Raw genomic sequence first — 25,779 nt, forward strand, 5'->3', positions numbered from 1 at the left:
GTAATGTAACACAACAATGCCGAGTAAACAGATGGCGTTTCCTAGGTAACATAACAATGAAATTGCACTTCTTCGTTTCCCTTTTTTGCCGAATGACCCTTCAATATAGACGTATTTACGTCAAAAAATAGTAACTCATTCGAAACTGATATGTACTTTAGATACCTGGAAATAAATTATGCTTATTGTAAGTAAAATATTCAACCATAAGTTACCAGAACTTATGACAGAACTTGACTACATTGGTAAAGACCATTGCAATAATAATGAGGGCTAAAATTGCTTAGGAGCCACGGTGGTCTAGCGGTTAGAACGCTGGCCTTGTAATCCTGGGGTCTCGGGTTCGATTCCCGGCGGTGCCCGAATTTATAACTTGTGTTGGGCAAGGCCGTGGTCTAGGCAACACGGAGTTTTCCTCCGGGGGCTTCCCCGGTTTCTCCGTGGCATCCCAACAATTACTCCATTCACACACAGAAGAAGGCAATGGCAAACCACTTCTGGATCATCTGCCAAGAACGTATATGAACAGGTCCCAGTCCGAGAAAAGGATGGAAGGATCCTGTTCATATGGACCTGTCGTCAGACAGAACGTAAATAATATAATAATAAAATTGCTTAACGGTAGGGTGTATACAATCAAAAAATGACCAAACTTGCTGCTTCTCATCCTGTGGATACCACAACCCACCTATACTAAGAGAAGATTACATTATCTGCAGGTATCGTAACTAGCGCGTAACTATTCTGAACCACGCTGCACACACGCCGTTCCGACCCTTACAGAAATATGTGAATATAAGGCGAGCGAGAGAGCCACCAACCACCAGAACGTCTGTTGTTCACGCACGACATTTTACATCTCACACCACAGATAAGACAGTATTTTCCCTTCTAAACTAACAGTGATATTTGCACAAAAATGAACTAATTTCACGTTCCGTAATTCAGTAGAAAAGACGGCTGCACTACATTCCGACGAAACGTCTTCCAAATTGACTCACATTAGTCGTCCACCGCCTTTTTTGGTTCGGCTATGTCATTCACTGTCGCAGAAGACAAAGCTTTTTCAAGATGGTCCCATACGTAATAACCAGGCGGGTTTAAGTCAGGAGATCTTGTGGGACGTAAATCAAAGACAAAGAGACCACAAACCAATACGTAAATAAACATGTTTAGTTGGGGCTCATGAGCCTGCCTAACAGGTCCACCGAAAATCGTGTGAAAGGACACTAAAAATTTTGCCGGGGATTCTGTCCCCAGATGTCGCATCAGCTCTCGTGAGCTGCTCACACGAGCAACGTGTGAGAGCATTTAAAGATTACGCGTGATAGGAAGTAGGACTTCGATCTTCAATAAATTATAAGCGAGGACTTTTCAAAACATCAACAAAATTATCACTTATAAAACAATGAAGTTGCCTTCCGCACAATTGGAAATTTTTATCAATATTTTAGGTAAAATATTTTATGATAAATTACCACAGAAATGGACTGCATGTGAGAGAGCGAAAACAGTTCGACGGTAGGTTGTATACAATCAGAGAATGATAAAGTTTATTGTTCCCCGTCCTGTTGAAACCATAACCTTATTCTACATAGATATGGCGACCTCAAGCGATAAATTTGTGAATATAAGGCGAGCGAGAGAGCCACCAACCACCAGAACGTCTGTTGTTCACGCACGACATCTTTCATCTCACACCACAGGTAAGACAGTATTTTCCCTTCTAAAGTAACAGTGATATTTGCACAAAAATGAACTAATTTCACGTTCCGTAATTCAGTAGAAAAGACGGCTGCACTACATTCCGACGAAACGTCTTCCAAATCGACTCACATTAGTCGTCCACCGCCTCTTTTGTTCGGCTACGTCATTCACTGTCGCAGAAGACAAAGCTTTTTCAAGATGGTCCCATACGTAATAACCAGGCGGGTTTAAGTCAGGAGATCTTGTGGGACGTAAATCAAAGACAAACTGACCACAAACCAATATGTAAATAAACATGTTTACTTCTTTCGTTTGTATTTTTTTTTATCGTGCATAGAAGAAGCACTCAGATTAGTTACAAGTAATGCAGAAACACTTTGTGTAGAATTCATTATACTTTGAAGTTCTTTTAACACAATCTTCGAAGTTCTGCAAGTTCCATTTAAATACATATATATTCGACTTACAAACTGCTCGTCCTTACTGATTCTTTTTCACGTTCTGCACTTTTTCTTATTATTAGTTTTTTCCGTCTGTGTTTTCGTATTCATCCTCTCACTATATTCATTCTGCGTTCCATGCATTAACTGCAAGGGGATAATTCATTATGGATTCGGCGTGTCCGTCCGTCCGAATAATTCAACTCCAGAGCAACTTTAAAATTTGCGATTGAGTTTGGTACTAAGGATGTGCTATTGCGGACTACCATAAAATCGTACTTTTAAATATTCTACGAACAAAATGGCGGATGATGAAAGTTGAATGCTGGGCTTCCACTGAGGGAGAATGGTACTGCACTCTGGTAGCCAGAGCAGGAACTAGGAAGTTCGAAATTCTTTACAATTTTCAGACACGTAAACACTCTTACCCTTGTTAGCTTTTCGACAATTCATGAGCTTTCTTCTAATATTTATAGTGGCTATTATGGTAATACTTGTTCCTACTGATGGAAGTGGACAATTTGACGAAGTGCTGTTAAGATAGTTTGGTTTTGTTGACTCCAGGTAAGTCAGATCAGGTTAGGACAACTCAGTCTGTGTAAGCTTAAGTTGGATAGGTTAAGTCAGGTTACTTTAGGTTAGATTAGGTCACATTAACACATGTTCGGTCATATTACTTTAGTCTATATCTTCACTTCCTCTTGAGAAAGTGTGGGTTATCATAAATGCCTAATTTGAATTTAGTATCTAACTAACTAACTAACTAACTAGATGGTTTAGTGAACCCAAAGTTCATGACCGAATTAAATGAAGCCCTCCACGGGATCCTGTCCTTGGCCGAATTTAGTATCATATGATTTGAAATTGTGAATTAAAGTTTGATTTCAAATTGTCCAAGAATTTCGGACATTTCTAACTTGTGGATGTTTTAAAATTCTGATAATTTCTAATTTTTGACGTAAATACGTCTATATGGAAGAGTGACTCCACAAAAAAGTGTTACGAAAAAGTGAAAAGAAAAAGTGACAGGAAAATGTGTAAAATGGTCACCTAGGAAATATCAACAATTTGTAAATATGGACTGACAACAATGGTCAGCTTGCATGCATTGTTATGTTACCTAGGAAACGTCATCTCGGCATTGTTGTGTTTCATTACTGCCGTCAACAATCCGCCTTCTTTATTGCGGAAAGAGCTGAGCTGTGAATCGCTTGTAGAAGTAGTGCGTCGTAGAGTAGATAATATTGTGCTGTTAAAAACGTTTTACAATATGAGGTGTAAAGTAAAGTTTGTCCCGCTATACGCCATGTAGGCGATTGGGGGGAGTGGAGGTATAGCTCCTCTCTTTCTTGACCTCGGCACTAGATGGGGTGAGTGATCAGCATCACGCCCCGGCCGGCTTTACCCCCGGGAAAGGACCCCGGTACCCATTGTATAGGAGGCTGGGTGGGCCCCAGAGCCGGTCTGGACGCAGAGGCTAAAGGAAAAATCCTCTGCCCCCGTCGGGGATCGAACCCCGGTGGTCCAGCCCGTAGCTAGTCACTATACTGACTGAGCTATCCCGGCTCGTACAATATCACAGGTACTTATCTTAAATAAGAATTATTAAGAAATCTATTGTTGCGTTAGTTTGTTGACATTGACATTGAAGCTAAAAGACTCCATAAACTATGAAGAAAGATACAATAAAACGTTGGCTTACTTATTTGATTAATACTCCATTGTACAAACATTACAAGATTACAATTAACGATGCATTTTTCCAAAAACAACAAACTACTGAAGAAGAAAATAAATGAACAGATATAGAACTGTCAAGTGATGTAGAATTGCTGCTAGCTCAACAGCAAACAATCCTGTGGAATGAGGATAAGTACGTATTTACGTCAAATCTACGGAACCGTGGTTCCACTGTAACGTTTTGTTTTAGTTTCAATTAAACTGAATGTTTGGAAATGTTGAAATCTTGAAACATTGAAAAATTACAATATTATGAGACTTTTGAAATATTGGAAAAATCTGAGATGCATAAAATATTAATTCTCAAGATCTTCTACCTTTTAATCTGCAGGAAATTCAATTTCCTAAAAAAAAATACAAATTATAAAATTGTGAGTTTGGAATTTTGACAAATTTGAAGTTGAGGAAATTTTCAAGTTGAAGAATTTTCCAGTTTTGAACATTGAATTTACAGTGTGGTTTCGTTGAATTCTCTTTACTTCGGTGAAGTTTTCCTTCTTGTTAGGTTTTGTTTGGTCAAGCTAATTTAAATGAGGATAGAACAGATTAGGCAAAGTTGGGTTACTCTGGGTTATACGTCGGTCGGTAACGTTAGGTTATGTCAGCTTAGGTTAGGTTAGATAATGATTGATTTTGTTTGTATCGGTCTCAATTAAGACATGTTAGATTGCGATGAATGTTGAGATTTCAATTTTAAAATCTTTAAATTTCGAATATGAGAACTGACTAGATAATGATTTTTCGCTATTACAATTCTAAATACTTTCGGACCTTTAAACTGAAAATGAATACATACTTAATATTTTAAAACATTATTTCGTTTCAAATTTTGTTCCATTCCTTATTATAAAATTGTTTGTTTGGAAGTTTTAAAATTTTCCAGGTGTGCGAACATAAATTTTAAAGTTTCAAATATTGTAATTTTAAAAATTAAGACAGCACTATGCAAAAAAAATTCGATCATTTTGAATTCATATACATTTCGATTTTGAGAAACGTTTAATTTCGGGAAAATTGTGCGTTTTAAGTCAGTGAAGTCTAACAACTGTGAAAGCAGATTTTACAAATTTTGTAATTTTCGAAATATTGTAACGTAAGTTCAGTCTAATGGTAGACTAATAATGTTCACTAATAATCTTCGTAATGCTACAAGTTATAAATCCGGGCACCGCCGGATATCGATCCCGGGACCCCAGGATTATAAGCCCAGCGTTCTGACCCCTAGACCACAGTGGCGGCACTGTAATCAGCATACAACAGGCAGATTCAGGACAGCAGGGTAACATCTGTCTGTGTGGAAACGCGGCCTCCGAGGAACCCGTTGTCCAGACCTCGGATGATGCACGAGTGATTAGAGATCGGCGGTGGGATATTGTGGGGTCCAAACGAAGGATTCAGAAAGGAACCCTGTTTCACTCTGCCAGTGACTGCCCGCCTGAGACATTGCACGGCCCATTAGATACAATGTGGAATGTTTCCCTTTGTTTCAGGTCCCTCTCTCTCATTTTCAAGGCGGCAGAAATGAAGATTTTCGTATGCTTCGTCCTTCTGTCGGTAATGCTGGTAAGCAAAGCCTTAATCTACAAAATATACTTTCTGTCCACCGTCCAAAGCTTAGCGTTCAGTAATGTGTTTTTGACGTAAATACGTCTATATTTTTTGGTCAGTGTCATTCGGCAAAAAGTGAAACGAAAAAGTGTAACTGCATTGTTATGTTACCTTGGAAACGTCAATTGTTTACTCGGCATTATTGTTACCAAGGAAACGTCATCTGTTTACTTAGCATTGTTGTTACCTATAAAACATTTCATTGCATTACCTTACATTACCTTACCTTACCTTACCTTACATTTCATTACATTTCATTTCATTACATTACTTTACATTATATTCAGCCACCACAGACCCATCTTAAGCGTAACTAATTCAACTTAAATAAGCAAAGTCTTAATAAAACTTTACTCAATTGTAAAGCGGGTATAAAGGAAATATTTAAAATAAAGCCAATATATAAACTTCCTTTCCGTATAGACGTATTTACGTCAAATTCTCCGGAACCATGGTTCCACTAACAATTTTTTTTCATAATGAAAAGTCATGAATTATTTACATGTAAAGATTTCCGTCTTCTGGGTTGTTGCGCTGTGCAGTCTGGTCGATATTAACCAACGTTTCAGAGGTCATACTGCCTCCGTCATCAGGGCGATAACGATATTCATCGCCCTGATGAAGGAGGCAGTATGACCTCTGAAACGTTATTAACATGGACCACACAACACAGCGCAACAACCCAGAAGACGGAAATCTTCATACTCAACACTGTGAGAACCTCAAGTCTTACCTATTTACATGTGCTTTGTGTACTCCATTAGGTAATCTAAGAATACCAAACCAAATGAAGATGAAGTTTATCAACTTCCTTTGTCACGAGGGTCTGTCATCACTCTATGACGCCCTGCAATGACTTTCGATAAATGTCTAGTGCTAAATGTGTTGCATTCCAAATGCAAATTTGTGTGATATTCTGAAAATTCGACGTTGATTGTTTCAGAAGCCGCAAGTTGCTGTCTTTCAAAGGAGTAAGTGAAGTTCATTATTATCTTCTATTATAATCCAGAAGAATGCTGTAACCAAATAAGCCTACATCCGTGTAACTGACTGCAGTGTGATGTACCTCGACTCGACAGGAGTCGGTCTCAAGCGGCCTTTTCGATCGCTTTACGTTGTTTGATCCGGAAACTAAATTTTGAACGATGACTGGCCACACATGCCCCCGTTTTAATACATTACATAAGTTTCAAATGCATGTTAAACACCTACTTGTGCGTCAATGTTCGTATCTTACATAAAGCGGAAGTGTGATTTAATGAAATTGGCATTTGTGTGCGCTTCTGGGATAAAAGTTGAAACCCTTTACAAACTTATCATTTATAGACCAAAATACAAATCAGAAAATTATTTATTAGCGGAATAAAAACAAAACTCATATTCATATCAAAATGTAAACTAATGACAGAACAGAATAATGAATCAGGAAACGAGACCCGTGAACCTGTGTCAGCTGGTTGCCCCCCCCCCCCCCCCCACTTTCTAAGTCAGAAAACAAACCAGAAGTACAGGAGCAGACCAAGGCACACTCTGATGGGGAAAAAGCTAATATTAGGAGAGGGCGAGGCAAAACAAAGGAAGGAAGGTACACGATGACACAAACGAAGAATCACACAATGAAACACAAACTGTGTGTTCATTTTAACTTACGTACGAACGATTATGTCCGCCCGAGGCTTCGTAAACGTAGTCTGTACTTCTTAGTGCAATTAACTGAGCTGCAATCCTCAGCTGATCAAGAAATTCTGTTGTATTATATAACCTCACTGTTCATTACCATTCAAACAAAGGTTCGCAAATGCATCTTCGCCCGATCAATCCAGTCTACGTCACCACAGAACGATTTTCAAAGAAGTTATTGGCTTTCAAATTAACGCATTGACGCACAGATCAATATAAAGTTTTGGCGAAATAAAGCAACAAAAACGTTCAAATGAAAAATGTAATTAAAACTCAAGGCCTTCTAAATACTGAAACACATTTTCATGAGTGCTCTCCTGACGCTTATGTCGCGCTAAACCTCGGAAAACAACGGGCGGCGATCACAGAAATTACTCCTTCGCCAATAATGGGATTCCACTGTTTGGCCAGTTAAGTCACTGGCAACGGTAACCAGGCTGATAAATGCATACAAACAAACAAACAACTCGTTCCAGTCCTTTGTCTTCATTCAGCACTAGCTTAATGAGGGTGATGGTTGTCTTCTCGTATGTCGCGCCTTGTGGTATGGCAGAAGTACACCAACGTTTCAGAGGCCCCTGCTGCCTCCATCATTAGGACGACGAGTTATAAAACAAGAACCTCTGAAACGTTTTAAAATTCCACCAAAATACACGGCGCGGTCATTCCAGACGACAGCCATTTTTGGACTGTGTCGTGAGAACCTCAAATCCTACGTAAGCAGAAACGTCTAAATCAATCGTAGTTAATAAAAAATCCCAACAATGTAAAAGATAATGAGCCACTTTCACCCTTATTGGCAGTGTCAAGAGGATCTGGACTACACAAAATCCACTCATCAACTTCCCGTTACCCTTTTCTCAATTACAAAAAATCCTAAGCCCAGTTTAACCCTACTTAACTTAGCCTACCCTATCTTAACCTAACCTAACCTAACCTAACATAGCCTAGCCTAACCAGACAGTTCTGACAACAATTTTGGTATCCCCAATGCCTACTTAACATTTTAAAAAAGCCTCAATGTATATTTTCCATTTGCCAACAGCAATTGACGGCACCTATGACTGCCTGAAGAAGAATCCTCCCGATTTCGGAGAGTGCCACGAAGCGTGTATCAAGCAGCATTATGATGGTGGAGGCATGTGCAGCAAAAAGAAATGTTATTGCGCTTACAAGTTAAATTAAAGCAATTTGTCGACTGAATTCTGTGAAGTTAATTTGTGTATGTTGACAAATAAAAGCACACATTCGACATGTTGACTCTTCTAATGTGCATCAGTTCCATTCTCTCAAAGAAGTCCTGTTAACCTGTCAGGCGCCTTGTGCCTGAATGTGCTGTGAAGACCTACAGCGGACTTGGAGGTAACATCCACACATTCCAGATCTCAGCATTAAATGTGGGTTAGAATAAAATAAGATAATTTATAGTCCCAGGCCAAGAATGCAGAACATTTCATAGCACAAATACAATATATGTTTCTAATACAAATGTAAATTACATAATTATGACAGTAATTGACAGTCAACTACAGAATTGCAGCAAAAATAATTACACAAGGAAGCATACCCACTTTTGCTTTGTACTTGTAATGTGGACACCTGAACTCGTTTGAAAATTTTCCACATTGTCCACCAAAAACGATGATAATGAGAGATACAATACACTGGCCAATGGAAGAATATTACATTTCATAAACAATTCCCTACGTGAGGCTCTCCTTCTAGTGCCTGCCATTATATTCATAATTTTCTTTTGAATGTGAAACACTTTTCTGCTGTCTATTGAGTTTCCCCAGAAGATAATTCCAAGTGACATGATCAGATGGAAGTAAGCTAAGTCGCCTAATTTTAAGGTTTCGGTATTCATGAGTGATGTCAGAGCTGTATCATCCAGCTTCTTTGCCTCTACGGAGAGACATCCAGTGACCTACCGGATAACAGCTTGTGGGGGCCCCATAACGATTCTTCATGTGGTAGTAGATTGAATGAAGAAAATTGCTGTCTCTGCCACAAATCGTCTTTGGCTGTCCAGCCACTTCACTGAAATATCTACCCCACCTTCCTTACATCCTACTTAGTTTGCTGCATATTAATTCGCTCTACAACCATTGTGTATAAACTATGTGACGATGCTAAGAGTAAACGCTTCGTCCATTGTAACTTGAATCGTTCTGAGTATCCGAGTATGGCTCTCTCCACTCCTTCAGTCCGTCCAACATCCGACTTCGTGTTCCTGGACAGCCCGTCTCTTCGGTTACATCCCGGGTTGCCTCAGTACTGCAGTGACTGATGTTACTAGCCTCATGTATCAGAATGTACCAGAAGCCAATATATTAGGCCTTTGCTCTTTAATACAAAATGAAACTTGGACTGAAGTGTTCTGGGATAATGATGCAGAGAAAAAATGGGATTCTTTTTATGGTAATTTTAACTAATATTTTAATATAGCCTGTCCAAAAGTTAGAAGAAATATTGTAAGTGCTTTAAGTGTTCCTTGATAAATAAAGATGTTATTACAGCAAGAACAAATTTTAAAAAAAATCTTATATGATCTTTACATGCAAAGTAAGATTCAGGAACATAGAGACAAGTATATTAATATACAAAAAGGAACACAATGTAGTAATAAAAACATCAAAAGCAAACTACATCCAGCACATTATAACTAGTTCAAACAACACTCCTAGAGTATTGTGGAAATTTGTAAATATAGAAAGAGGCTCTTTAAATAATACGTTGACTTGCAATATTCACCTGCAAGCAGGAAATGAAACAGGTACAAATCCGAGTTGAATATGTAATATTTTTAATGATAAACCGATTCGGTGCTGTACACGGTCGACAGCTGTTTCAAGTGAACATTCACATATAACGTGATTTGCCACTGCGGTGTACGGTAAAATAATCGATTCTATAAAACGGCCGATTCGGTGTCGTGTGAACGAGCTCTAATGTGAACCATGAAAGGAAGAGTTTGGAGTATTCTATGGGAGAAGAAGATATCAGGTGTCGAACTATCCAACCCAAAATGGGTCTTGTGAAGCTTTGTATGTGACTAATGCTATGCTCTTCAGTTACTGTCCACACATCAGGAGAAAAGCCCTGCGGGGGGAATGTTTACTGCCTGGTGGACTAGAGCAGTGGTATTCAACCTGGGGTACGCGTGAAATTTAATATATTACATTTAATATATATATTAAGATTTCTATCTTCTGGGTTGTTGCGCTGTGTAGTCTGGTCGATGTTAACCAAAGTTTCACAGGTAATACTGCCTCCGTCATCAGGGCGATGAATATAGAGCGCAACAACCCAGAAGACAGAAATCTCTTACTCACCGCTGTGAAAACCTCAAATCTTACACACACACACACACACACACACACACATATATATATATATATATATATACATATATATATATACATTATTTATAATAAACACTGAAAAATCAGTAATGTAATTTATTTAATTTATTTTAGATGTAGATTATATACTTTGTATAACTTGAATTATAAACCAACAACTTTGGGGGTACAAAGTTGAAGGGAAATTATATCTGGGGGTACGCGAACAAAAAAAAGTTGTCAGTGGAACCACGGTTCTTGGGAATTAGACGTAAATACGTCTATACGGAAAGGAAGTTTATATATTGGCTTTATTCTAAATATTTCCTTTATACATGCTTTACAATCGAGTAAAGTTTGATTAAGACATTGCTTATTTAACTTGAATTAGTTACGCTTAAGATGGGTCTGTGGTGGCTGAATGTAATGTAAAGTAATGTAATGTAAGGTAAGGTAAGGTAATGTAATGTAAGGTAAGGTAATGAAATGTTTTATAGGTAACAGCAATGCCAAGTAAACAGATGACGTTTCGTAGGTAACAATAATGCCGAGTAAACAGACGACGTTTCGTAGGTTACCATTGTTCCACTTTTTTGCCGAATGACCCTTCCTTATAGACGTATTTACGTCAAAAAGGTTGAATACCACTGGACTAGAGGGCTGCTATTGGTGGGAAGTGTGACACGCCAGAGTTTTATGCTACTGCACAGACTGAAAACATCAAGCAGTTGAGATTAGCGTGTACTAAGTGCGTCTGTTCTGTGTTCTGTGGGTGTTGTGATAATATTCTATATTCAATCACAGGTGATTTAAAGATGTCGAGTGTAAGTAAGCAGGAGAAAACTATTCACAGGGAACAGCGGGAAATGATATCCAGCGTAGTGAAGCTGTGTGATGAGGAAGCAAAGCCCGTGCAACAGACAGGGCAGCCAAATACACGGGTGTATCTAAGGCTTTAATTAAGAAGGTAAGGCGAGAGTCAAAAGATGGAGACGAGAGGGGCACACTGTCAGCTTTACACACGCCAGGGAAACACGGCCTAGACCCACTGACATGTCAGTGATAAGGCGGGCTGTGCAAAATTTTACGCAATACAGAAGAAAGTACAAAACTGCCCCAAGCTACTGCCCATAATTAAACAAAAAATTGGTTTTCCATGGGGTGTTGATTCTCTACGGAAGATTTTACATAACTTACGGTTTAAGTGAAATGAAAATCTAAGTAAGCTCAAGATCTTGATTGAAAGGCCGGACATAGTAAACTGGAGAGGGAGGTATTTAGTGAATATTAAGACGCTTCGCAATGAAGGAAGACAAATATTCTACCTAGATGAAAGCTGGGTAGACAGAAATTTAACTTTCAAAAAGTTAAAGGGGTATGCTCTGATGGAAATGCTGTAAAAAGACTGATTATGGTTCACGCTGGATAGCGTGCTGGTTTCCTTCAAGGTGCGTGACCGAAATATAAAGCTGGCTCGGCAAGTGGCGACTACCATGGTCAGATGAACAGCACAAATTTTGAAAAGTGGGTTAGAGAGAAATTGTTACAGAATTTGCCCCCCAGTTCAGTGGTAGTACTTGATAACGGTCCATACCACAGTGTACAAGCAGATAAAACCCCGTCAAAATATTCGGTTAAATCTGAAATGATCTCATGGTTACAGCGGCACGGAGTTTTCTGTGATCCAGCTATGAGAAAAGGCCAACTCTATGGCCTAATACTGACAAGGAAACCAAACGAAAAGATTTTCAAAATTGATCAGTTACTAAACGCCATGGACACATTGTAGTTTGGTTGCCTCCATATATGTGTGACCTCAGCCCAATAGAACTAGCATGGTCTAAGGCAGGGTGTACAACCCGCGGCCCGCGGGCCGCATGTGGCCCGCCTTGAACATTTTTCCGGCCCGCGAGATTCATCACACTTTTACAAAATGTACGCTTAGTATCATTATTATTATATTATCTATGTTTACATGTAAGAATAATAGCAAACACAATAATAATAACTCATTATGTTTCAATTTTTCACTCCAAAAAAATGTCTATAGTGTATCTAAATCTAATATGGGGATATATAATTTTATATGTGGCCCGCGGAGTTATGATGCATTTCCAAAGTGGCCCGAAAGATCATTTGGGTTGGCCACCCCTGGTCTAAGGTAAAAAAGTTGTTAGTGGAACCACGGTTCTTGGAAATTAGACGTAAATACGTCTATACGGAAAGGAAGTTTATATATTGGCTTTATTCTAAATATTTCCTTTTTACATGCTTTACAATCGAGATAAGTTTGATTAAGTCTTTGCTTATTTAACTTGAATTAGTTACGCTTAAGATGGGTCTGTGGTAGCTGAATGTAAAGTAATGTAATGTAATATAATGTAAGGTAAGGTAAGGTAAGGTAAGGTAAGGTAATGTAAGGTAAGGTAATGTAAGGTAAGGTAAGGTAAGGTAAGGAAAGGTAAGGTAAGGAAAGGTAAGGTTAGGTAATGTAAAGTAATGTAATGTAAGGTAAGGTAATGTAATGTAAGGTAAGGTAATATAATGTAAGGTAAAGTAAAGTAATGTAATGTAATGTAACTATTTAGTTAACCATTGTTGTTTATTTGTTGATAAACAGATGACGTATCCAAGGTAACATAACAATGAAGTTACACTTTTTCGTTTCCCTTTTTCGTAACACTTTTTGCCGAATGATACTGACCCTAAAACATAGACGTATTTACGTCAAAAACTACGTTCGCGAGAACAACGTGACAGATGGTCTGTCTTTGAAGCGGCTGCTGGATTTAACAACAGAAGGGATCGTAACTGTGACTGCAAAGGATTGGGAAGGATACTGCCAACATGTGGAACAACTGGAACAACAATACTGAGAACGGGACTGGGTTGTTGCTGGACAACATCTGATGGGTGTTTTGAAGAAGAAACTTAGTTATTATGTGCCTCATTAATGGTAAATACTTGTATTTCAATTTACATTACTTTAAATAAACTTAAATCGACTAGTGTGTCTGTAAAAGTGATGAATAAATGCTGCCCAACTCTGTATTACTAAGTATAAAATAGAAATTATAAAGGTAAGCTGAACTCAAGAGGCATGAGGTTTATACAACGTTACATAAAAATTAATTAAACTACTCTAAAGTTATAATGAACATTTGCAGTACCATATGCTTATCCTCATAAAATAAGGACATGAGGTTGTATAATAAACAATTAAATGTAAGATCAGACTCGCTGTTGCAGCAAATGGATGACTTACCTGTTGGTTCTCTCTTGATGACTGGCAACATTTGATGTGGTAGCGCTTTATTTGGACCCTGGTCACTGCCCCCTGCATGTTGCATCTTTTGTATCAAAGTGACTTACTTGTGCTTGCAGGCAACTTCACATCTCGTTAACATGTTTCGAAATACTCGACGAAGCTCTTCTTGGGAAATTGCCGAATATTTTTTAAGTGCCTCTGCAGTGTGCGGATTGTTTCCATAAACTTTGTTCTTCAGCATGCCCCACAGGTTAAAGTCCCACGGGTTTAAGTCTGGGGAAGGTGGAGGCCACTGATCGATAACTTGTTCACCAAGCATTTCTCTTAATGCTGACATCGACCGATCAGCTGTGTGAATTGTAGCACTGTCTTGCATGAAGAAACCTAAGTCTTTCATTGGCCATTTCTTGGAAAAAGGGTCTAACTATTAAATTTATATAACGTTCACAATTTACCCGCACACTGCAGAAACACTTAAAGAAAATATTCGACAATTTCCAAAGAAGAGCTTCGTGGAGTATTTCGATTAAAGAGATGTGAAGTTGCCTCTTGTCCCATCCATTAGCACTACATGCCCCGCCCATCTCATTCTTCTCGACTTAATCACCCTGACAATACTGGGAGAGTACAGATTTTTACGCTCGTCATTATGCAGTTTTTTCCATGTCCCATCGTCTTCACTCGTGGACCCAAATATCCTCCCCAATTCTCAAACACCTGCAATCTATTATCCTTCCTCAGAGTGAGATACCATGTTTCGCGCCAATTCAAAACAACAGGCAAAATTATTGTTTTGTATACTTTAATTTTCAGGTTGTTAGAAATCAGACAGGAAGACAAAATATTTTGAACTGAGAAGTAGCAAGCACCTTCTCGAAGGTATCACTACCTTGTCGAAGGCAATCATCAGTGTGGGTTCAGACGAAACAAATCAACGATTGATCAGATCTTTTGCGTCCGTCAGATACTAGAGAAAAGTTACAGTGGAACCACGGTTCCGGAGAATTTGACGTAAATTCGTCTATACGGAAAGGAAGTTTATATATTGGCTTTATTCTAAATATTTCCTTTATACATGCTTTACAATCGAGTAAAGTTTGATTAAGACATTGCTTATTTAACTTGAATTAGTTACGCTTAAGATGGATCTGTGGTAGATGAATGTAATGTAATGAAATGTAATGTAACGTTTCCTAGGTAACAACAATGCTGAGTAAACAGATGACGTTTCCTAGGTACACTTGTTACACTTTTTCGTTTCCCTTTTCCGTTACACATTTTTGCCGAATGACCCTTCCTTATAGACGTATTTACGTCAAAAATGGGAGTTCGGTGGGAACGTACATCAATTATTTATAGATTTCAAAAAAACCAATGACTCTGTGAAGAGAGAAGTGTTATACAATATTCGTATTGAATTTGGTATACCAAAGAAGCTAGTAAGTCTAATAAACATGTGCTTAAATGAAACCTGTAGCAAAATTCGAGTAGGTAAATATATGTATGAGACATTCATCATCAAGAACGGTATAAAACAAGGAGATGCTTTGTCTCCCTTGCTCTTTAACTTTGCGCTAGAATATGCTATCAGGAAAGTCCGAGATAGGCAGGAGAGTTTGCAATTGAATGGGACACATCAGCTATTGGCATATGCTGATGATGTTAATTTATTGGGGGACGATAAGAATACAATAAAGAGAAACGCTGAAGTTTTACTAGAGGCTGGTAGACAAGTGGGGCTGGAAGTAAATTCAGAAAAAACTAAGTACATGTTAGTATCTCGTCATCAGCAGACAGGCGGGGAAAATTATCTTAGGGTAGCTAATAAGTCCTTTGAAAGTGTGATAAAGTTCAAATATCTGGGAACAACAATAACAAATAAAAATGACACTCATGAGGAAGTTAGGAGGAGATTATATTCTTGAAATCCTTGCTACTTCTCAGTTCAAACTATTTTGTCTTCCCGTCTGATTTCTAAGAACCTGAAAATTAAAGTGTACAAAACAATAATCTTGCCTGTTGTTTTGTATGGGTGTGAAACATGGTCTCTCACTCAGAGGGAGGAACACAGATCGCAGGTGTTTGAGAACGGTGTGTTGAGGAGGATATTTGGGCCTAAGAGGGAAGACGATGGGGCGTGGAGAAAACTGCACAATGATGATCTTAAAAATCTGTTCTCCTCTTCTAATATTGTCAGGGTGATTAAGTCGAGAAGAATGAAATGGGCTGGGCATGTAGCGCGCATGGATGGGACAAGAAGTGTGCACCGGGTACTGGTTGGGAAACCTGAAGGGAAGAGACCGCTGGGGAGACCTAGACGTAGATGGGAGGATGACAGGCGGGATCTATGGGAGATAGGAGTTGAAGAAAACTGGAATTTGTTGGCCCAGGACAGGGTCCGGTGTAGGGCTTTGGTTAATTCGGTGATGAACCTTCGGGTTCGGTAAGCCGTCTAGTTAGTTAGTTAGTTAGAAGTAGCAAGCATTTCCGGAATTTAATCTCCTCCTAACGTCCTTATGAGTGTCATTTTGATTTGTTATTGTTATTCCCAAATATTTTAACTTTGCAACACTTTCAAAGGATTTATTAGCCACCCTACGACAATTCTGCCAGCCTGTCTTCTGACGACGAGATACCAACATGAACTTAGTTCTTTCTGAATTCACTTCTAGCCCCACCTGTCTACTAGCCTCTAGTAAACCATACATGGACGGCATATTCTACATTTGTCTCAATTGCCTTTTCTGAGACGAAATTTTGTGACTATGCTAACGAAAGAACATTCCACTACCAATCTAGTCCGAGACAGTCTATACCAGGGGTGGGGAACCTTTTCATGTTGGAAGTCCACATTAATTAACTGTAATCAAATAAGGCCGCAGTCAAGAAACTTCAATTAGATACACTTAAAAATGTACATTATTTTGTAATAATCTAACTACTATGTACTTAATAATTTCAAAAAATGAAATCTATTTGTTAATTTTAAAGTTAACTAATCTTTTAATGACTTTGTTATGTCTGCTTTTTGTTGGAAAGCATTTGAATATTTGGTTGCAGCATGTATTAATAAAAATAAAAGGATTTGTTCTGTAAAATTTTGATTCAGTCAAAAGGCCGCACTTAAGAGGGCCGCAGGTTCCCCACCCCTAGTCTACACAATTAAACTTGTCATTTTCTTCTTCTTGTAACAGCTCGTGCGAAAGGTCTCATGAGGTACTGAGTGAGAGCAAAATGCCTCATCGCCAAGGGAAAGAAAAAGTGTCAGTGGAACCACGGTTCCGGAGAATTTGACGTAAATACGTCTATACGGAAAGGAAGTTTATATTGTGACGTGTTGCCGTGAGTGCAGCAGACTCGCGCTGGAGGATAGGGGCCGCTTGACTTCCAGGCTGTCAGGTCTGCATCTTTAGATGCTATACGAAGTCCTACGGGCATTGTTGTGTTTCATTACTGCCGTCAACAATCGGCTTTCGAGACCATTGGCATTGTGGTGTTACCTAAGAGACAGTTTAGTTATCTGTTTATTGGCATTGTTGTGTTTCATTACTGCCGTCAACAATCGGCTTTCGAGACCATTGTCATTGTGGTGTTACCTAAGAGACAGTTTAGTTATCTGTTTATTGGCATTGTTGTGTTTCATTACTGCCGTCAACGATCGGCTTTCGAGACCATTGGCATTGTGGTGTTACCTAAGAGACAGTTTAGTTATCTGTTTATTGGCATTGTTGTGTTTCATTACTGCCGTCAACGATCGGCTTTCGAGACCATTGGCATTGTGGTGTTACCTAAGAGACAGTTTAGTTATCTGTTTATTGGCATTGTTGTGTTTCATTACAGCCGTCAACGATCGGCTTTCGAGACCATTGGCATTGTGGTGTTACCTAAGAGACAGTTTAGTTATCTGTTTATTGGTTTTGTTGTGTGTCATTACTGCCGTCAACAATCGGCTTTCGAGACCATTGGCATTGTGGTGTTACCTAAGAAACAGTTTAGTTATCTGTTTATTGGCATTGTTGTGTTTCATTACAGCCGTCAACGATCGGCTTTCGAGACCATTGGCATTGTGGTGTTACCTAAGAGACAGTTTAGTTATCTGTTTATTGATGTTGTGTTTCATTACTGCCGTCAACGATCGGCTTTCGAGACCATTGGCATTGTGGTGTTACCTAAGAGACAGTTTAGTTATCTGTTTATTGGCATTGTTGTGTTTCATTACTGCCGTCAACAATCGGCTTTCGAGAACATTGGCATTGTGGTGTTACCTAAGAGACAGTTTAGTTATCTGTTTCATTACTGCCGTCAACAATCGGCTTTCGAGTAAGTGTGGAAAGAGCTGAGCTGTGAATCGGATGTAGGAGAAGTGAGTTGCAAGCGATATGCTGTTGCGGACATTGGTGGCAAGCGATAAGCGACGTGAGTCGAGTGAGTGGAGCCAACGAGCGGTCTGGTGTGGCGCTGAGTAAGGACAGGTCGGTTGCGTGTGAGAGCACCGAATAAACACGACGTTCCCAAGGTAACCATCTTATACATTTTCCTTACACTTTTTCGTAACCCTTTTTTGCGGAATGACTTTTCAATATAGACGTATTTACGTCAAAATATATCAGTGCAATATCACATACATTCGAAGACGAGGAGGAAATCGGCCCAAAACACATCTTTCTGTTTAGATCCTCGTTTGTGGATGTTACATAAGTATGTATGTATCACTTCTGTATTCTGTTAGTTTGGTTTCTTTACTGGATAAAGTGTATTTATGAATTCTTGTGGTTTAGCCGGCGGATACATGTATGATACATAGAGTCAGTGTTGATAAAGAAAATATATTTTCACGTCAGTTGACTCCTCATTGACAGGTACCAAACCAGAAATTAAGTACGACTAGAGATTTTCACGGCTCTGAGTCTGAAGATGGCTGTTTTCTGGGTTGCAACGCCGTGCAGTCTGGTAGAAGTTTACCGAAGTTTCAGAGGTCCTTAATGGATGCGGGAAGAGCTTCGTTGGGGCTCATGAGCATGCCTAACAGGTCCACCGAAAATATATGAAAAGGCACTAAAAAATTTGCCGGGAATTCTGTCCCCAGCAGTCGCATCAGCTCTCGTGAGCTGCTCACACGAGCAACGTGTGAGAGCATTTAAAGATTACGCGTGATAGGAAGTAGGACTTCGATCTTCAATAAATTATAAGCGAGGACTTTTCACAACATCAACAAAATTATCACTCATAAAACAATAAAGTTGCCTTACGCACAATTGGAAATCTTTTATCAATATTTTAGGTAAAAGATTTTATCATAAATTACCACAGAAATGGACTGCATGTGAGAGAGCGGAAACAGTTCGACGGTAGGTTGTATACAATCAGAGAATGATAAAATTTATTGCTCCCAGTCCTGTTGAAACCGTAAGTAGATATGTCGGCCTTATGCGATAAATTTGTGAATATAAGGCGAGCGAACGACCACCAACCACCAGAACATCTTTTGTTCACGCACGACATCTTGGATCTCACACCACAGGTAAGACAGTATTTTCCCTTCTAAATTAACAGTGATATTTGCACAAAAATGAACTCATTTCACGTTCCGTAATTCAGAAGCAAAGATGGCTGCACTACATTCCGACGAAACGTCTTACGAATCGACTCACATTAGTCGTCAACCGCCTCTTTTGGTTGCGCTACGTCATTCACTGTCGCAGAAGACAAAGCTTTTTCGAGATGGTCCCATACGTAATAACCAGGCGGGTTTAAGTCAGAAGATCTTGTGGGACGTAAATCAAAGACAAACTGACCACAAACCAATACGTAAATAAACATGTTTACTTCTTTCGTTTGTATTTTTTATCGTGCATAGAAGAAGCACTCAGATTAGTTCCATGTAATGCAGAAACAACTGCCACGGTGGTCTAGCGGTTAGAACGCTGGCCTTGTAATCGTGGGGTCTCGGGTTCGATTCCCGGCGGTGCCCGAAATTATAACTTGTGTTGGGCAAGGCCGTGGTCTAGGCAACACGGAGTTTTCCTCCGGGGTCTTCCCCGGTTTCTCCATGGCATCCCAACAATTACTCCATTCACACACAGAAGAAGGCAATGGCAAACCACTTCTGGATCATCTGCCAAGAACGTATATGAACAGGTCCCAGTCCGAGAAAAGGATGGAAGGATCCTGTTCATATGGACCTGTGGTCAGACAGAACACTAAATAATAATAATAATAATAATAATAATAATAATAATAATGCAGAAACACTCTGTGCAGAATTCATTACACTTTGAAGTTCTTTTCAAACAATCTTCGAAGTTCTTTTCAAACAATCTTCGAAGTTCTGCAAGTTCCACTTAAATACATATATATATTCGTCTTCCAAACTGCACGTCCTTTCTGTGCTTTTTCACGTTCTGCACTTTTTCTTATTATTAATTTTTTCCGTCCATGTTTTCGTATTCATCCTCTCACTATATTCATTCTGCGTCCCATGCATGAACTGCAAGGGGAGAATTCATTATGGATTAGGCGTGTCCGTCCGTCCAAATAATTCAAACCCTGACCAACTTTACAATTTGCGATTAAATTTGGTATGAAGGATGTGCTGTTGCGGTCTACCTTTTAATCTGGAGGAACTTCAATTTCCTAAAAAATTATAAATTATAAAATTGTGAGTTTGGAATTTTGACAAATTTGAAGTTGAGGGAATTTTTATCTTGAAGAATTTTCCAATTTTGAATATTGTATTTATAATGTAGTTTCGTTGAGCTTTCTTTACTTCGGTGAGGTTTTCTTTCTTGTTAGATTTTGTGTGGTCAGGCTAAACTAAGTGAGGATAGAATAGATTAGGTAAAGTTGGGTTACTCTGGGCTAAACTTCGGTCGATTACGTTAGGTTATGTCAGCTTAGGTTTGGTTATTTAATGATCGATTTTGTTTGTATCGGTCTCAATTAAGACATGTTAGATTGCGATGAATGTTGAGATTTCAATTTTAAAATCTGTAAATTTCGAATATGAGAACTGACTAGATAATGATTTTTCGGTATTACAAATTTAAAAACTTTCGGGCCTTTAAACTGAAAATGAATATATACTTAATAATTTAAAACTTTATTTCGTTTCAAATTTTGTTCCATTCCTCATTATAAAATTGTTTGTTTGGAAGTTATAAAATTTTCTAGGCGTGCAAACTTAAATTTTGGAGTATCAAGTATTGAAAATTTTAAATTTAAGACAGTACTATGCCAAACAATTCGAACCTTTTGAATTTATATACATTTCGATTTTGAGAAATGTTTATTTTCGGGAAATTTGTAGATTTTAAGTCAGTGAAGTCTTAGAACTGTGAAAACAGATTTTACAAATTTTGTAATTTTCGAAATATTGTAAAGTAAGTTCAGTCTAATGTTAGACTTATAATCTTCGAATTTCTGGTAATGCCACAAGTTATAAATACGGGCACCACCGGGAATCGATCCCGGGACCCCAGGATTACAAGCCCAGTGTTCTGATCGCTAGACCACCGTTGCGGCACTGTAATCAGCACACAACAGCAGATTCATGACAGAAGCCTCAACGATACTGTTTTAATGAATGGACGAGGGTGACATCTGTCTGTGTGGAAACGAGGCCGCCGAGGTGCGCATCAGAAGACCTCGGATGATGCACGAGTGATTAGAGATCGGCGGTGGGATATTGTGTGGTCCAAACGAAGGACTCAGAAAGAAACAATGTTTCAGAACCACTCTGCCAGTGACTGGCCGCATGAGCCATTGCACGGCCCATTAGATACAATGTGGAATGTTTCCCTTTGTTACAGGTCCCTCGCTCTCATTTTCAAGGCCGCAGAAATGAAGATTTTCGTATGCTTTGTCCTTCTGTGCTGCTTTATGTCGGTAATGCTGGTAAGCAAAGCCTTAATCTACAAAATATAATTTCTGTCCACCGTCGAAAGCTTAGCGTTCAATAATGTGTTTTTTCATAATGAAAAATCATGAATGATTTACATGTGCTTCGTGTTTGCCCCGTCCCGTGCCGTAGCCGCGCGGTCTGAGGCATCATGCTTCGGACCGGCGATACGGAATGCGCGCTGGTTCGAGTCTCAGGTGAGAAAAAATTTTCTCATGAGCTTTCGACCAGTGTATGGGACCGGTGCCAACCCAGCACAGTGAGGAAATTGGGGAGCTACGATGAGTAGCGTAATCCGGTCAGGAAAGCTAGCAATGGCTGGGGGTTCATCGTGCTGACCACACGTCACCATACATATGGTTGGATGATCGTTCACCTCTGCTTAGGCATGTGAACGTGAGGCCAGCAGTCAAGTTAGTCGGCTTTGGCTCTCTGGAGCTGTTACGCCACTGATTGATCGGATTGGATTGTGTCTTCCCCATGGATGCAGCATGGCCACCAATAAAACTTGCTTCCTTCAACCTACTCCATTAGGTAATCTAAGAATACCAAACCAAATGAAGATGAAGTTCATCAACTCCTTTGTCGCGAGGGTCTGTCATCACTCTATGACGCCCTGCAATGACTTTCGATAAATGTCTAGTGCTAAATGTGTTGCATTCCAAATGCAAATTTGTGTGATATTCTGAAAATTCACGTTAATTGTTTCAGGAGCCGCAATTTACTACACATCACACGGGTAAGTGAAGTTCATTATTATTTTCTATTATAATCCAGAAGAATGCTGTAACCAAATAAGCCTACATCCGTGTAACTGACTGCAGTGTGAAGTACCTCGACTCGACAGGAGTCGGTCTCAAGCGGCCTTTTCGATCGCTTTAAGTTGTTTGATCCAGAAACTAAATTTTTAACGATGACTGGCCACACATGCCCCCGTTTTAATACATTACATAAGTTTCAAATGCATGTTAAACACCTACTTGTGCGTCAATGTTCGTATCTTACATAAAGCGGAAGTGTGATTTAATGAAATTGGCATTTGTGTGCGCTTCTGGGATAAAAGTTGAAACCCTTTACAAACTTATCATTTATAGACCAAAATACAAATCAGTAAATTATTTATTAGCAGAATAAAAACAAAACTCATATTCATATCAAAATGTAAACTAATGACAGAACAGAATAATGAATCAGGAAACGAGACCCGTGAACCTGTGTCAGCTGGTTGCCCCCCTCCCCACTTTCTAAGCCAGAAAACAAACCAGAAGTACAGGAGGAGACCAGGGCACACTCTGATGGGGAAAAAGCTAATATTAGGACAGGGTGGTGCAAAACAAAGGAAGGAAGGTACACGATGACACAAACGAAAAATCACACAATGAAAAACAAACTGTGTATTCTTTTGACGTAAATACGTCTATATTTTAGGGTTAGTGTCATTCGGCAAAAAGTGGAACGAAAAAGTGGAACGAAAAGTGTAACAATGGTTTATCAACAAGTAAAAAACAATGGTTACCTAAGGAACATCTATTTACTCGGCATTTTTGTTACCTATAAAACATTTTATTACATTACCTTAACTTACCTTACATTACATTACATTACATTCAGCTACCACAGACCCATCTCAAGCGTAACTAATTCAAGTTAAATAAGCAAAGTCTTAATCAAACTTATCACAATTGTAAAACATGTACAAAGGAAATATTTATAATAAAGCCAATATATAAACTTCCTTTCCGTATAGACGTATTTACGTCAAATTCTCCGGAACCGTGGTTCCACTATCACTTTTAAACTTAGGTATTAACGATTATGTCCGCCCGTCAGATGGCTTCGTAAACGTAGTCTGTACTTCTTAGTGCAATTAACTGAGCTGGCAGTCCTCAGTCGATCAAGAAAGTCTGTTGTATTATATAAACCGAGTGTTAATTAACAATAGAACAGAAGTTCGCAAATGCATCTTCGCCCGATCAATCCAGTCTACGTCACCTACGTAAGTAGAAACGTCTAAATCAATCATAGTTAATAAAAAATCCCAACAATGTAAAAGATAATGAGCCACTTTCACGATTATTGGCAGTGTCAAGAGGATCTTGACTACACAAAATCCACACATCATCTTCCCTTTACCCTTTTCTCAATATGCAAAAAATTCTAAGCCCTGTTTAACCCGACTTAACTTAGCCTACCCTACCTTAACCTAACCTAACCTATGTTAACTTTACCTAGCCTAACATAGCCTAGCCTAACCAAACAGTTCTGACAACATTTTTGGTATCCCCACTGCCTACTTAACATTTTAAAAAAGCCTCAATGTATATTTTACACTTTCCAACAGAAATTGACGGCACCTATGACTGTCTGCAGGAGAATCCTCCCGATTACGGAGAGTGCCACAAAGAGTGTTCGAGACGGAAATATACTGTCGGTGGGTGCAGCGAAGGGAAATGTTTTTGCCTTTTAATCGGTTAAAAAGTGTCGGTGTGAAATTAAAACAATTTGTCGGCCGAATTCTGTGAAGTTAATTTGTGTATGTTGACAAATAAAAGCATAGAAGCGAATACAAATACATTAATTTATTCTCTTGGTTCGGCTGTTGATATGTGCACTACCTATCCCTTGCCACGTTTAACTTTTCTGGGTTTCCTTGGTCCCAAGTTTTACCTACAGAAGCGTCTTCTCGCGTGACTGTGGAAATAACAAAGCGACATACATATCCCACAAAGCCCGAAGCGCATTGGTTGAGACAATGAACGTCGTTTCCTTCTTCGGGACGTAAAAATTTAGAAATTTGACTTGGCCGCCGCTTCAAATCTCACCTTCATGTACGCCTTAAACTTCACTTGTCAAATAGGCCTTGGACCAAGAAAGCCAAACACGAAGGTGAGGGCGGAGTCCACCACAAGAGTAGGCTATCGTCCCTAGAATGTTTAGCCATTCCTGCGTTAGAAATAACTTGCTGGAAATGTTAAACCGAGCCTTAAAAATTTAACGGGGGTGTGATGCAACCAACCAATCAAACACCTTCGAAGACGTCGGCCCCGTTGCAGCGTCTTGCACTGTCTCAGTATTAAATGGGGGTTAGAATAAAATAAGATAATTTATACTCCCAGGCCAAGAATGTAGAACATGTCAGAGCACAAATAGAATTATTTATTAAAGAAATGTGTACCTTAGAATTGATCAATGCATCAATTAAAGAAGGCATCTTCCCATCTGCATTAAAAAAATCAGTTGTTAAACGAATTTACAAAGAAGCGACGAAAGAAGATTCAAACAATTATCGACCAATTACTCTTGTTCCAGCTCTTTCAAAGGTTCTGGAAAAGATAATAGCTAATCAGCCAATTTCTTTCTTAGATAAACACGATATACTTAATAAATCTCAGTTTGAATTTAGGAAAAATAAATCTTCAAATGATGCAATTGCTGCAATCATTGAAAATATAATTGAAAATCTGAATAATAAAATAAAGTGCAATTGTCTACTATTAGATTTATCAAAAGTATTTGATTGTATTAAACATAACATCCTCATATGGAGTTCGTGGCACACCACAAAGCTAACCAAATCCTATCTCACAAACAGAACACAACAAGTAAAAGTCTCACATGTAGGAAACAATCAAATGAAAGAATACTTGTCAAGTAGCCTTCCAGTTAGATATAAAGTTCCTCAAGGTTCTGTCCTTGGTCCATTACTTTTTATTTTATATGTAAATGATATTAAACATCTAACACAAGGCAGAATAATAATGTACGCTGATGACACATCAATATTGAATATTGGTCAAGGTATAAATGAACTCCAAAAAGTAACCTTAGACAATACAGGCTTAGTAGAGCAGTATTTTGAAATAATTAATTTAACTATAAACCCAACTAGAACACATTACATTAATTTTTCAGACAAAACAATGTAGGGAGGAAAGTAATCTAAAAATTTTAATAAAGAACAGGGAAATAGTTAAAATAAAAAGTACTAACTTCCTGGGGGTTGTGATTTATTGCACCCTGAGTTGGGAAGTACATATTTAAAGAATGTGTAGTAGAATTAGCCGTAACCTATTTAAAATTAATAGACTCTCTAGA

The 25,779-nt window shown here is 38.8% G+C and overlaps 1 protein-coding gene, 2 long non-coding RNA genes and 1 pseudogene across 18 annotated transcripts in view; 3 read left to right on the forward strand and 1 right to left on the reverse strand.

The window, feature by feature from the left end:
* Window positions 1-25,779, reverse strand: part of LOC110839576 (uncharacterized) — a 146,112-nt gene that overhangs the window by 88,488 nt on the left and 31,845 nt on the right. The window contains exon 1 of one of the 11 annotated variants that reach the window (XM_087340454.1): window positions 13,785-13,930. The exons of 9 other annotated variants lie outside the window; for them this stretch is intronic. In XM_087340454.1, coding sequence (XP_087196580.1) covers window positions 13,785-13,862 — 78 coding nt within the window. In that variant the 5' untranslated portion in view covers window positions 13,863-13,930. Of the gene's footprint in view, window positions 1-13,784; window positions 13,931-25,779 lie in introns of those variants that run through there. One more of the 11 variants, XM_087340432.1, reaches the window with a different exon arrangement.
* On the forward strand, window positions 1,556-8,427 carry LOC110840458 (uncharacterized). 4 transcript variants are annotated; one of them, XR_015532600.1, is made up of 4 exons: window positions 1,556-1,706; window positions 5,378-5,450; window positions 6,439-6,466; window positions 8,221-8,427. It is a non-coding gene; the product is annotated as an uncharacterized LOC110840458 (long non-coding RNA). The 4 variants fall into 4 exon arrangements; XR_015532599.1 differs by lacking the exon at window positions 1,556-1,706 and adding an exon at window positions 2,506-2,711; XR_015532610.1 differs by lacking the exon at window positions 1,556-1,706 and adding an exon at window positions 3,328-3,729.
* Window positions 11,728-12,995, forward strand: LOC147874896 (uncharacterized; annotated as a pseudogene).
* Window positions 18,032-24,262, forward strand: LOC110840854 (uncharacterized). Of its 3 annotated transcripts, XR_015532597.1 has the most exons (5): window positions 18,056-18,303; window positions 18,647-19,308; window positions 21,596-21,680; window positions 22,396-22,423; window positions 24,026-24,262. It is a non-coding gene; the product is annotated as an uncharacterized LOC110840854 (long non-coding RNA). The 3 variants fall into 3 exon arrangements; XR_015532598.1 differs by lacking the exon at window positions 18,647-19,308 and having other exon boundaries at window positions 18,032-18,303; XR_002547022.2 differs by lacking the exons at window positions 18,056-18,303; window positions 18,647-19,308 and adding an exon at window positions 19,317-19,595.

The sequence above is a fragment of the Zootermopsis nevadensis genome, unplaced genomic scaffold (assembly GCF_977971745.1).
Source record: "Zootermopsis nevadensis isolate Lab colony 2312 unplaced genomic scaffold, Znev_1.0 Znev_ptg000003l, whole genome shotgun sequence".
Classification (NCBI taxonomy): Eukaryota; Metazoa; Arthropoda; class Insecta; order Blattodea; family Termopsidae; genus Zootermopsis; species Zootermopsis nevadensis.